The sequence below is a fragment of the Cherax quadricarinatus genome, chromosome 45 (genome assembly GCF_038502225.1).
Source record: "Cherax quadricarinatus isolate ZL_2023a chromosome 45, ASM3850222v1, whole genome shotgun sequence".
In the NCBI taxonomy this organism is placed as follows: domain Eukaryota; kingdom Metazoa; phylum Arthropoda; class Malacostraca; order Decapoda; family Parastacidae; genus Cherax; species Cherax quadricarinatus.
Genome location: NC_091336.1, coordinates 17,321,336 through 17,335,726, shown reverse-complemented (window position 1 = coordinate 17,335,726; position 14,391 = coordinate 17,321,336). Strand labels below are relative to the sequence as shown.

General features: G+C 39.0%; 1 protein-coding gene across 1 annotated transcript in view; it reads left to right on the top strand.

The window, feature by feature from the left end:
- Positions 1 to 14,391, top strand: part of crb (cell polarity complex component crumbs) — a 184,404-nt gene that overhangs the window by 146,636 nt on the left and 23,377 nt on the right. Inside the window, exons 34-36 of the mRNA XM_053785119.2 lie at positions 442 to 680; positions 8,294 to 8,481; positions 8,793 to 8,938. Coding sequence (XP_053641094.2) covers positions 442 to 680; positions 8,294 to 8,481; positions 8,793 to 8,938 — 573 coding nt within the window. The remainder of the gene's footprint in view (positions 1 to 441; positions 681 to 8,293; positions 8,482 to 8,792; positions 8,939 to 14,391) is intronic.

The window sequence follows — 14,391 nt, the reverse complement described above, 5'->3', positions numbered from 1 at the left end:
CCCCTCGCACACAAAACCTCCTTTACCCCCTCCCTCCAACCCTTCCTAGGCCGACCCCTACCCCGCCTTCCTTCCACTACAGACTGATACTTTAATCTGCTTTAATACAAGTATCAAGAGCCCTTTACCAGCATCAGATAATTCCTCCTCTCTTCCCTTTGAGGGGCCAAGGCAGTTTAAAAAGTGTGAACACTTTGGGAGTTGCAACACTCCTTCAGTTGTACAGGAAGGTGCTTAAAATAGACACATTCCTCTATATAACACAGCTCTTTGTAAATGCAGTTGCAAAAGTGAATCCAAGATTGAATGGCATTTGAAAAGGCCTTCATAGACATGCTGTTTAATTTTGGATGAATGTTTTAATTGCATTTGCAAAAAAATTGCATTATACAAAATACCTTCATAAGAGAGCTTACTGTATTTCTTTATTTTTCTTTACAGAGAGAATCATTAACAAGTATTGGTTGCACTGTCTGCTATAATGAAGAGTGTATGCATGGGGGTATTTGTTCTGATCCAGCAGAAGTTTTCAGTTGTTCATGTCCAGTGGGATTTGAAGGCAAATTATGTGAAATAAACATTGATGAATGTGTTGATAATACGTGCCTTAATGGAGCAACATGTGTTGATGGCATCAACCAGTATACCTGTGCATGTATGCCAGGCTACACAGGACACTCGTGAGTATTGATATTCCTAACATACAATAAGAGTTGTAATATTTCCTTTATTTCTGTTGAATTTAATATATAGTAATATTCATTTTCTGAGGTAGGCTATTCAAAATTAGGAGTCTACTAGGTCACCTGTTTATTTAAGACTTCTTGTACTGTGGTACTAGTCATTCATGGCATTGTTTTTCCTAACATCAATTCTTCTAACTGTATTATTCCTGTTTTCATACATATCAATATGATGAGATATAATATTTCATGAGTAAATTTTCTTTTATGATTTTTTTCTTTTTATTTAAGCAGTATTGCATTTCAGTAGTCAAAACCCACAGTGACACTTTTACACTGTACCACAGGAAACATTACCACAGTTTAGTTTTGATTTGCAGTGACTTTGACAATACAGGTCAGCCATCATTAATCCAGCATCATTGGGACATCATTTACCTGTACCGTTGGCATGGTAAATCACAAGAAACTGTCATACCTCTAAAAGCTCTGGGATGTAAACTTTTACCAATGACGCTAGTCGAAATTAGTGCCGGATTAGTGATTGCCGAATCGGTGATGGCCGACCTGTATAGAGTGGAACCTCCACTCACGAGTTTAATCCGTTCCGTGACCTTGCTCGCATCTGGATTTGCTTGTTTGCAGAATCAATTTTCCTCATTTAAATTAATTGAAATGCAATTAATCCATTCCCGGTTCTCAGGAGGCACGACAAGATACTTCAATACTATTTTGCTGGTATCATCTATACGGCTTATTTATCTATCACAATTCATCTAATATGACCTATATGATCACATATAAATAACATAGAATCCTGATATATACTGTAGAATGAATAAAATATGTCACTATGTAACATGTGGAGGCAGCCACAATCACTCCCGCTTTGTTGTGGTAAACACTGCCATCTAGTGAGGGCCTTTTGAAGCCATCTATTATTTTTTTTTTTTTTTTATTATCACACCGGCCGATTCCCACCAAGGCAGGGTGGCCCGAAAAAGAAAAACTTTCACCATCATTCACTCCATCACTGTCTTGCCAGAAGGGTGCTTTACACTACAGTTTTTAAACTGCAACATTAACACCCCTCCTTCAGAGTGCAGGCACTGTACTTCCCATCTCCAGGACTCAAGTCCGGCCTGCCGGTTTCCCTGAATCCCTTCATAAATGTTACTTTGCTCACACTCCAACAGCACGTCAAGTATTAAAAACCATTTGTCTCCATTCACTCCTATCAAACACGCTCACGCATGCCTGCTGGAAGTCCAAGCCCCTCGCACACAAAACCTCCTTTACCCCCTCCCTCCAACCCTTCCTAGGCCGACCCCTACCCCGCCTTCCTTCCACTACAGACTGATACACTCTTGAAGTCATTCTGTTTCGCTCCATTCTCTCTACATGTCCGAACCACCTCAACAACCCTTCCTCAGCCCTCTGGACAACAGTTTTGGTAATCCCGCACCTCCTCCTAACTTCCAAACTATGAATTCTCTGCATTATATTCACACCACACATTGCCCTCAGACATGACATCTCCACTGCCTCCAGCCTTCTCCTCGCTGCAACATTCATCACCCACGCTTCACATCCATATAAGAGCGTTGGTAAAACTATACTCTCATACATTCCCCTCTTTGCCTCCAAGGACAAAGTTCTTTGTCTCCACAGACTCCTAAGTGCACCACTCACTCTTTTTCCCTCATCAATTCTATGATTCACCTCATCTTTCATAGACCCATCCGCTGACACGTCCACTCCCAAATATCTGAATACGTTCACCTCCTCCATACTCTCTCCCTCCAATCTGATATTCAATCTTTCATCACCTAATCTTTTTGTTATCCTCATAACCTTACTCTTTCCTGTATTCACCTTTAATTTTCTTCTTTTGCACACCCTACCAAATTCATCCACCAATCTCTGCAACTTCTCTTCAGAATCTCCCAAGAGCACAGTGTCATCAGCAAAGAGCAGCTGTGACAACTCCCACTTTGTGTGTGATTCTTTATCTTTTAACTCCACGCCTCTTGCCAAGACCCTCGCATTTACTTCTCTTACAACCCCATCTATAAATATATTAAACAACCACGGTGACATCACACATCCTTGTCTAAGGCCTACTTTTACTGGGAAAAAATTTCCCTCTTTCCTACATACTCTAACTTGAGCCTCACTATCCTCGTAAAAACTCTTCACTGCTTTCAGTAACCTACCTCCTACACCATACACTTGCAACATCTGCCACATTGCCCCCCTATCCACCCTGTCATACGCCTTTTCCAAATCCATAAATGCCACAAAGACCTCTTTAGCCTTATCTAAATACTGTTCACTTATATGTTTCACTGTAAACACCTGGTCCACACACCCCCTACCTTTCCTAAAGCCTCCTTGTTCATCTGCTATCCTATTCTCCGTCTTACTCTTAATTCTTTCAATTATAACTCTACCATACACTTTACCAGGTACACTCAACAGACTTATCCCCCTATAATTTTTGCACTCTCTTTTATCCCCTCTCCCTTTATACAAAGGAACTATGCATGCTCTCTGCCAATCCCTAGGTACCTTACCCTCTTCCATACATTTATTAAATAATTGCACCAACCACTCCAAAACTATACCCCCACCTGCTTTTAACATTTCTATCTTTATCCCATCAATCCCGGCTGCCTTACCCCCTTTCATTTTACCTACTGCCTCACGAACTTCCCCCACATTCACAACTGGCTCTTCCTCACTCCTACAAGATGTTAGGAGTGAGGAAGAGCATTATTATTATACATGTATTATTATTACATGTATTATATTATTATTATTATTATTATTTTTTCTTGAACAAGTCGGCCGTCTCCCACCGAGGCAGGGTGACCCAAAAAGAAAGAAAATCCCCAAAAAGAAAATACTTTCATCATCATTCAACACTTTCACCTCACTCATACATAATCACTGCAATAAATAAGAATTTTGGTGGTGGCTGCCACAACCTGGCCAGTATTATTATTATTATTATTATACTATTATTATTATTATACATAAACAGGCTAGATAACAGGGATATCTTGCTTCTCCTACTTACACTTTGGTCACACTTCACAGACACGCACATGCATATATATATATACATACATCTAGGTTTTTCTCCTTTTTCTAAATAGCTCTTGTTCTTTTTTATTTCTTCTATTGTCCATGGGGAAGTGGAAAAGAATCTTTCCTCCGTAAGCCATGCGTGTCGTATGAGGCGACTAAAATGCCGGGAGCAATGGGCTAGTAACCCCTTCTCCTGTATACATTTACTAAAAAAGAGAAGAAGAAAAACTTTATAAAACTGGGATGCTTAAATGTGCGTGGATGTAGTGCGGATGACAAGAAACAGATGATTGCTGATGTTATGAATGAAAAGAAGTTGGATGTCCCGGCTCTAAGCGAAACAAAGCTGAAGGGGGTAGGAGAGTTTCAGTGGGGGGAAATAAATGGGATTAAATCTGGAGTATCTGAGAGAGTTAGAGCAAAGGAAGGGGTAGCAGTAATGTTAAATGATCAGTTATGGAAGGAGAAAAGAGAATATGAATGTGTAAATTCAAGAATTATGTGGATTAAAGTAAAGGTTGGATGCGAGAAGTGGGTCATAATAAGCATGTATGCACCTGGAGAAGAGAGGAATGCAGAGGAGAGAGAGAGATTTTGGGAGATGTTAAGTGAATGTATAGGAGCCTTTGAACCAAGTGAGAGAGTAATTGTGGTAGGGGACCTGAATGCTAAAGTAGGAGAAACTTTTAGAGAGGGTGTGGTAGGTAAGTTTGGGGTGCCAGGTGTAAATGATAATGGGAGCCCTTTGATTGAACTTTGTATAGAAAGGGGTTTAGTTATAGGTAATACATATTTTAAGAAAAAGAGGATACATAAGTATACACGATATGATGTAGGGCGAAATGACAGTAGTTTGTTGGATTATGTATTGGTAGATAAAAGACTGTTGAGTAGACTTCAGGATGTACATGTTTATAGAGGGGCCACAGATATATCAGATCACTTTCTAGTTGTAGCTACACTGAGAGTAAAAGGTAGATGGGATACAAGGAGAATAGAAGCATCAGGGAAGAGAGAGGTGAAGGTTTATAAACTAAAAGAGGAGGCAGTTAGGGTAAGATATAAACAGCTATTGGAGGATAGATGGGCTAATGAGAGCATAGGCAATGGGGTCGAAGAGGTATGGGGTAGGTTTAAAAATGTAGTGTTAGAGTGTTCAGCAGAAGTTTGTGGTTACAGGAAAGTGGGTGCAGGAGGGAAGAGGAGCGATTGGTGGAATGATGATGTAAAGAGAGTAGTAAGGGAGAAAAAGTTAGCATATGAGAAGTTTTTACAAAGTAGAAGTGATGCAAGGAGGAAGAGTATATGGAGAAAAAGAGAGAGGTTAAGAGAGTGGTGAAGCAATGTAAAAAGAGAGCAAATGAGAGAGTGGGTGAGATGTTATCAACAAATTTTGTTGAAAATAAGAAAAAGATTTGGAGTGAGATTAACAAGTTAAGAAAGCCTAGAGAACAAATGGATTTGTCAGTTAAAAATAGGAGAGGAGAGTTATTAAATGGAGAGTTAGAGGTATTGGGAAGATGGAGGGAATATTTTGAGGAATTGTTAAATGTTGATGAAGATAGGGAAGCTGTGATTTCGTGTATAGGGCAAGGAGGAATAACATCTTGTAGGAGTGAGGAAGAGCCAGTTGTGAGTGTGGGGGAAGTTCGTGAGGCAGTAGGTAAAATGAAAGGGGGTAAGGCAGCCGGGATTGATGGGATAAAGATAGAAATGTTAAAAGCAGGTGGGGATATAGTTTTGGAGTGGTTGGTGCAATTATTTAATAAATGTATGGAAGAGGGTAAGGTACCTAGGGATTGGCAGAGAGCATGCATAGTTCCTTTGTATAAAGGCAAAGGGGATAAAAGAGAGTGCAAAAATTATAGGGGGATAAGTCTGTTGAGTGTACCTGGTAAAGTGTATGGTAGAGTTATAATTGAAAGAATTAAGAGTAAGACGGAGAATAGGATAGCAGATGAACAAGGAGGCTTTAGGAAAGGTAGGGGGTGTGTGGACCAGGTGTTTACAGTGAAACATATAAGTGAACAGTATTTAGATAAGGCTAAAGAGGTCTTTGTGGCATTTATGGATTTGGAAAAGGTGTATGACAGGGTGGATAGGGGGGCAATGTGGCAGATGTTGCAAGTGTATGGTGTAGGAGGTAGGTTACTGAAAGCAGTGAAGAGTTTTTACGAGGATAGTGAGGCTCAAGTTAGAGTATGTAGGAAAGAGGGAAATTTTTTCCCAGTAAAAGTAGGCCTTAGACAAGGATGTGTGATGTCACCGTGGTTGTTTAATATATTTATAGATGGGGTTGTAAGAGAAGTAAATGCGAGGGTCTTGGCAAGAGGCGTGGAGTTAAAAGATAAAGAATCACACACAAAGTGGGAGTTGTCACAGCTGCTCTTTGCTGATGACACTGTGCTCTTGGGAGATTCTGAAGAGAAGCTGCAGAGATTGGTGGATGAATTTGGTAGGGTGTGCAAAAGAAGAAAATTAAAGGTGAATACAGGAAAGAGTAAGGTTATGAGGATAACAAAAAGATTAGGTGATGAAAGATTGAATATCAGATTGGAGGGAGAGAGTATGGAGGAGGTGAACGTATTCAGATATTTGGGAGTGGACGTGTCAGCGGATGGGTCTATGAAAGATGAGGTGAATCATAGAATTGATGAGGGAAAAAGAGTGAGTGGTGCACTTAGGAGTCTGTGGAGACAAAGAACTTTGTCCTTGGAGGCAAAGAGGGGAATGTATGAGAGTATAGTTTTACCAACGCTCTTATATGGGTGTGAAGCGTGGGTGATGAATGTTGCAGCGAGGAGAAGGCTGGAGGCAGTGGAGATGTCATGTCTGAGGGCAATGTGTGGTGTGAATATAATGCAGAGAATTCGTAGTTTGGAAGTTAGGAGGAGGTGCGGGATTACCAAAACTGTTGTCCAGAGGGCTGAGGAAGGGTTGTTGATGTGGTTCGGACATGTAGAGAGAATGGAGCGAAACAGAATGACTTCAAGAGTGTATCAGTCTGTAGTGGAAGGAAGGCGGGGTAGGGGTTGGCCTAGGAAGGGTTGGAGGGAGGGGGTAAAGGAGGTTTTGTGTGCGAGGGGCTTGGACTTCCAGCAGGCATTCGTGAGCGTGTTTGATAGGAGTGAATGGAGACAAATGGTTTTTAATACTTGACGTGCTGTTGGAGTGTGAGCAAAGTAACATTTATGAAGGGATTCAGGGAAACCGGCAGGACGGACTTGAGTCCTGGAGATGGGAAGTACAGTGCCTGCACTCTGAAGGAGGGGTGTTAATGTTGCAGTTTAAAAACTGTAGTGTAAAGCACCCTTCTGGCAAGACAGTGATGGAGTGAATGATGGTAAAAGTTTTTCTTTTTCGGGCCACCCTGCCTTGGTGGGAATCGGCCAGTGTGATAATAAAATAAAAATAAAATATTATAATTATTATTATTATTATTATTATTATCATTATTATTATTATTATTATTATTATTATTATTATTATTATTATTATTATTATTATTATTATTATTATTACAGTACAAATTATTTGTAATTCACTCAAAAACTAGAAGATTTACTGTTATGCAGACTACTGCATTATTGTAATAACTGTATAAATAATGTCAACCCATTCACGATTGCATATTGGAATGTACATTGATGTCATTGGTTTACTCTTGAACATCGCCAAAGAATCGAAAATTTCTGTTACTTTGAGCTCAATTTCTAGGTACTTTTCATTGTGAAACCAATCAAAAAATATCTATTTCTGTAATACATCTTCCATTCTATCAAATGAGACCAAACAAACGAGAATACAACCATTAAAACTATATGAAAATACCGCTAAAGGGCGTCTAATTGGTGAGAAGTGAACTCCATTATGTATGGTCTGATTTCTTTCATTTTTGGTGTGTGTTAAGAAGCATCTTTCTATCATACAGTGCCCAAGTTTCAATAAGATAGTCCAACAAACAAATGAGATCCAATTCCCTAGATCAGGAGCAAGAGCCCCTCACCATCATCAAGGAACCTTCCTTGAGGCCCGCTCGTTTATGGAAATTTCACTCGCGTATGGAAGCAAAAAATTGACCAATCGACTGCTCGTATGTGGAAAAACTCGCACATGGATGCGCTCGCAAGTGGAGGTTCCACTGTATACCCTTTCAGAATGAATTCTCTAGTCAGATTATCTGTGTGCACTCACATGATAATAACAATAGTAATAAATTTATTTCATTTCTGCAGTATACGGGTAATGTAGTTTACGTGTAATAAAATATTGTTAGGCACAACATGCAGTGCATTTCAGATGGACTAATTCACTCAAATGTGTTTCATTTAGCTACACTCAGTATGTGCTGCAGTAAGGATGCTTGTCGAATTGATCTGATGATTGTCTGTTCTTTATTCTTAAATATAATGAAAGACTTTGATTCACATACTTCTGTAATACATTTTTAATCTGTGGATGCTTTTACATTACATCTTTTTTAACTTTTTTTATAACGATATATTTTATTTTTCCAGCTGCGAGCAAGATATCGATGAATGTTATAGCAGCCCATGCAAGAATGGTGGAGTTTGTATAAATGAAGTTGCACAGTTTGTATGCCAGTGTCCAGAGGACTTCATTGGTCAAACCTGTGAAGAATTGAAAGTCAAGAATTGTTCTAATCGGATGTGTCTCCATGGTGCTTCTTGTACAGATATATTTAGTGAGTACTTTTAGTTTTTTCTCAAATATGGGTACTTGAGGCACAGGTTGCCTATGCAAAACAAATTATTTATACAAATTGAACTGAGCATAAATGGATGCAAAATCATAATCTCTAAATGTTGATGTTTTAGATTAGCCAGAGTTGGATAATCTAAATTTTGATTTATACACCCTGTTGGTCAAATTATATTGCTACATCCTCTCTACTGTGCATGACCAAACCACACAAGTTTTGGACTCTGTGAATAATGTACCATGTACGATAATGTGGTACCACGTCACTATATATATTTATTATATATTTTCCAGATTCTTTGACTGGTGTTGCAGACAATTACACTTGCACTTGTCCATTTGGATACTCAGGAAGCAACTGTGAAAATATTACTGACTTTTGTACACTGAAAACTATAACTTGTCAATATGGTTCTTGTGACTTGACATTCAAAGATGAGGTAATTATGTTATCAGTTTTCATGTAATTCCTTCTCACAAATATGAATAAAAGTAATTGAAGCAAATAACTTATTATATGGGGGGGGTGTTGTTTGTTCCAATATAATTTATTAAGTCCATATTACAAACTATCCCAAAAGATTTTTCAAACAACAGTTTATACAAATTTTGTGCATATACAGTAGGGCCCCACTTTACGACATTTTGCCTTACGGTGTTCCGCTAATGTGGCGGTTTCAAATTATGACCAAAACTCTGTACGACAAGTGGTCTTTCTAATATGGTGCACGCCACCTAGTTTGTTTACATTATCTATGAGCACATCTCTTATGTTTGGAAACTTTCCAAAATTTCAAGTGTTTTAAAGTTATTACATATTTTATGTTTTTTTTTTTTTTTTTTTTTTTTTTAACAAGTTGGCCATCTCCCACCGAGGCAGGGTGACCCAAAAAAAGAAAGAAAATCCCCTAAAAGATAATACTTTCATCATCATTCAACACTTTCACCTCACTCATACATAATCACTGTTTTTGCAGAGGTGCTCAGAACACAAGGCGGGGTAGGGGTTGGCCTGGGAAGGGTTGGAGGGAGGGGGTAAAGGAGGTTTTGTGTGCAAGGGGCTTGAACTTCCAGCAAGCATGCGTGACCATATTTGATAGGAGTGAATGGAAGCAAATGGTTTTTAATACTTGACATACTGTTGGAGTGTGAGCAAAGTAACATTTATGAAGGGATTCAGGGAAACCAGCAGACCGGACTTGAGTCCTGGAGATGGGAAGTACAGTGTCTGCACACTGAAGAAGGGGAGCTAATGTTGCAGTTTTATAACTGTAGTGTAAAGCACCCGTCTGGCAAGACAGTGATGGAGTGAATGATGAAAGTTTTTCTTTTTCGGGCCCCCCTGCATTGGTGGGAATCGGCTGATGTGTTAAAAAAAAAAAAAGACATTTTCATTAATCCATCTATGATATTTTCTTCAGAATTATATAAGAAACACCTTACATAGCATATAAACATGCTATGTTTACATGCTTTGGAGAGGTGGTAGTCGGGTGGGTGGAGGGAAAACATTATGTGTTCTCTGGTCCAGCATCAGAGAAAACATATGAATCTGCATCTGGCCCAGTCACTACCCATAACACACAACGCTTTTGTTTACAATTCTCGGCATGAATTATTCATTAGTTTTCCCTTCAGTTATGATGGCATCGAAAGGTAGTTGTTAGAAATTATTAAACTCAGTGAAAGAAGGTATGTCGATGGTAATAATAATATAGCTTTGGGCTGCATTAATTATCATATAGCTACATAGGTTGTACATGTTTATAGAGGGGCAACTGATATATTGGATCATTATTTAGTTGTAGCTACAGTTAGAGTAAGAGGTAGATGGGAAAAGAGGAAGGTGGCAACAACAAGTAAGAGGGAGGTGAAAGTGTATAAACTAAGGGAGGAGGAAGTTCGGGTGAGATATAAGCGACTATTGGCAGAAAGGTGGGCTAGTGCAAAGATGAGTAGTGGGGGGTTTGAAGAGGGTTGGAATAGTTTTAAAAATGCAGTATTAGAATGTGGGGCAGAAGTTTGTGGTTATAGGAGGGTGGGTGCAGCAGGAAAGAGGAGTGATTGGTGAAATGATGAAGTAAAGGGTGTGATAAAAGAGAAAAAGTTAGCTTATGAGAGGTTTTTACAAAGCAGAAGTGCTATAAGAAGAGCAGAGTATATGGAGAGTAAAAGAAAGGTGAAGAGAGTGGTGAGAGAGTGCAAAAGGAGAGCAGATGATAGAGTGGGAGAGGCACTGTCAAGAAATTTTAATGAAAATAAGAAAAATTTTTGGAGTGAGTTAAACAAGTTAAGAAAGCCTAGGGAAAGTATGGATTTGTCAGTTAAAAACAGAGTAGGGGAGTTAGTAGATGGGGAGATGGAGGTATTAGGTAGATGGCGAGAATATTTTGAGGAACTTTTAAATGTTAAGGAAGAAACAGAGGCAGTAATTTCATGCACTGGTCAGGGAGGTATACCATCTCTTAGGAGTGAAGAAGAGCAGAATGTAAGTGTGGGGGAGGTACGTGAGGCATTACATAGAATGAAAGGGGGTAAAGCAGCTGGAACTGATGGGATCATGACAGAAATGTTAAAAGCAGGGGATGATATAGTGTTGGAGTGGTTGGTACTTTTGTTTAATAAATGTATGAAAGAGGGGAAGGTACCTAGGGATTGGCGGAGAGCATGTATAGTCCCTTTATATAAAGGGAAAGGGGACAAAAGAGACTGTAAAAATTATAGAGGAATAAGTTTACTGAGTATACCAGGAAAAGTGTACGGTAGAGTTATAATTGAAAGAATTAGAGGTAAGACAGAATGTAGGATTGCGGACAAGCAAGGAGGTTTCAGAGTGGGTAGGGGATGTGTAGATCAAGTGTTTACATTGAAGCATATATGTGAACAGTATTTAGATAAAGGTAGGGAAGTTTTTATTGCATTTATGGATTTAGAAAAGGCATATGATAGAGTGGATAGAGGAGCAATGTGGCAGATGTTGCAAGTGTATGGAATAGGTGGTAAGTTATTAAATGCTGTAAAGAGTTTTTATGAGGATAGTGAGGCTCAGGTTAGGGTGTGTAGAAGAGAGGGAGACTACTTCCCGGTAAAAGTAGGTCTTAGACAGGGATGTGTAATGTCACCATGGTTGTTTAATATATTTATAGATGGGGTTGTAAAGGAAGTAAATGCTAGGGTGTTCGGGAGAGGGGTGGGATTAAATTTTGGGGAATCAAATTGAAAATGGGAATTGACACAGTTACTTTTTGCTGATGATACTGTGCTTATGGGAGATTCTAAAGAAAAATTGCAAAGGTTAGTGGATGAGTTTGGGAATGTGTGTAAAGGTAGAAAGTTGAAAGTGAACATAGAAAAGAGTAAGGTGATGAGGGTATCAAATGATTTAGATAAAGAAAAATTGGATATCAAATTGGGGAGGAGGAGTATGGAAGAAGTGAATGTTTTTAGATACTTGGGAGTTGACGTGTCGGCAGATGGATTTATGAAGGATGAGGTTAATCATAGAATTGATGAGGGAAAAAAGGTGAGTGGTGCGTTGAGGTATATGTGGAGTCAAAAAACGTTATCTATGGAGGCAAAGAAGGGAATGTATGAAAGTATAGTAGTACCAACACTCTTATATGGGTGTGAAGCTTGGGTGGTAAATGCAGCAGCGAGGAGACGGTTGGAAGCAGTGGAGATGTCCTGTTTAAGGGCAATGTGTGGTGTAAATATGCAGAAAATTTGGAGTGTGGAAATTAGGAAAAGGTGTGGAGTTAATAAAAGTACAGTGGATCCCCTGTTAACGATATTTTTTCACTCCAGAAGTATGTTCAGGTGCCAGTACTGACCGAATTTGTTCCCATAAGAAATATTGTGAAGTAGATTAGTCCATTTCAGACCCCCAAACATACACGTACAAACACACTTACATAAATACACTTACATAATTGGTCACATTCGGAGGTAATCGTTATGCGAGGGTCCACTGTATTAGCCAGAGAGCAGAAGAGGGGTTGTTGAGGTGGTTTGGTCAGTTAGAGAGAATGGATCAAAGTAGAATGACATGGAAAGCATACAAATCTATAGGGGAAGGAAGGCTGGGTAGGGGTCGTCCTCGAAAGGGTTGGAGAGAGGGGGGTAAAGGAGGTTTTGTGGGCGAGGGGCTTGGACTTCCAGCAAGCGTGCATGAGTGTGTTAGATAGGAGTGAATGGAGACGAATGGTACTTGGGACCTGATGATCTGTTGGAGTGTGAGCAGGATAATATTTAGTGAAGGGATTCAGGGAAACCAGTTATTTTCATATAGTCGGACTTGAGTCCTGGAAATGGGAAGTACAATGCCTGCACTTTAAAGGAGGGGTTTGGGATATTGGCAGTTTGGAGGTATATGTTGTGTATCTTTATATGTGTATGCTTCTAAACTGTTGTATTCTGAGCACCTCTGCAAAAAAAGTGATAATGTGTGAGTGTGGTGAAAGTGTTGAATGATGATGAAAGTATTTTCTTTTTGGGGATTTTCTTTCTTTTTTGGGTCACCCTGCCTCGGTGGGAGACGGCCGACTTGTTGAAAAAAAAAAAAAAAGCTGCATAGGTAGGTGCAACTATGTAGTCAGGCAGACTACATAACTACATCTACCTGAATGTACTGTATGTGTATTTTATCTCACTGGGCTGCTTTAAATATCATATATGTATTAAGTTTGGGACGTGGAGCCAGGGCTACCTACACCTGACTTCCTACAAATAAGTACTACTCACCTCTCACCCGAAATTAAGACTACAAATATTTTAAGGTAGGCAATCAATATACTGTGTATTATTTTACTTTTTATTGTGTTTTTAATGCCTAGTTTTATTACTAACTTAGTGTAAACCTGTTGTCTGGCATTTATATGCATTATAAGTGGAAAAAATTGCGTTCTGCTTTCCGGCAATGCCTGCTTTCCGGCGATGTCTTCTTTCCAGCCTGGAACCTAACCTGCCATATAAGTGGGGCCCTACTGTACATGTTGCAGTGATATTACCAAATTTATTAGCAACTGTAAATTAAGCCTAACCAGATTTGACATACCATATATGCAAGAATATCATTATCATTTTTATCATGGGAAGAATTAAACCAATAGGGGGGAAGATGGAAGGCATTCAGGCTAAACCCAGGAAACTATGGAAAACCAGCATAAAACCCACATTATAAAAATACAACAATAATTTAAAATTTACAAGATTGCCAGCAGGCTGATCCTTGAACTAAAGGAATAGAACCATGAATACAGTAGGGCCCCACTTATACAGCCTGTTAGGTTCTAGGCTACCGCCGCAAAGTGAACATCGTTGGAAAGCAGAACACCATTTGTTTCCTTTTATAAATGTCAGATAATAAGTTTACACTAACATATATTAAGTTAGCAATAGAACTAGTCATTAAAAAATAATAAAAAGTAATATACACACACAGTACACTCATTACTTACCTCAAAATATTTGTAATCTTAATGTAGGGCGAGAAGTGATTAGTGCTTATTGTAAGAAGTCAGGTTTGTAGGTATGGTAACCCACCTGGCCAACCCACCCACACATAATATATTACAATATTTAAAGCACTCTAGAGTAATAAAATATATAGCGTGTACACTCATTCCTTTTTTTTTTTTTTTTAACAAGTCGGCTGTCTCCCACCGAGGCAGGGTGACCCAAAAAGAAAGAAAATCCCCAAAAAGAAAATATTTTCATCATCATTCTACACTTTCACCTTACTCATACATAATCACTGTTTTTGCAGAGGTGCCCAGATACAACAGTTTAGAAGCATATAGTATAAAGATTTATAACATATCCCTCCAAACTGCCAATATCCTAAATCCCTCCTTTAAAGTGCAGGCGTTGTACTTCCCATTTCCAGTACTCAAGT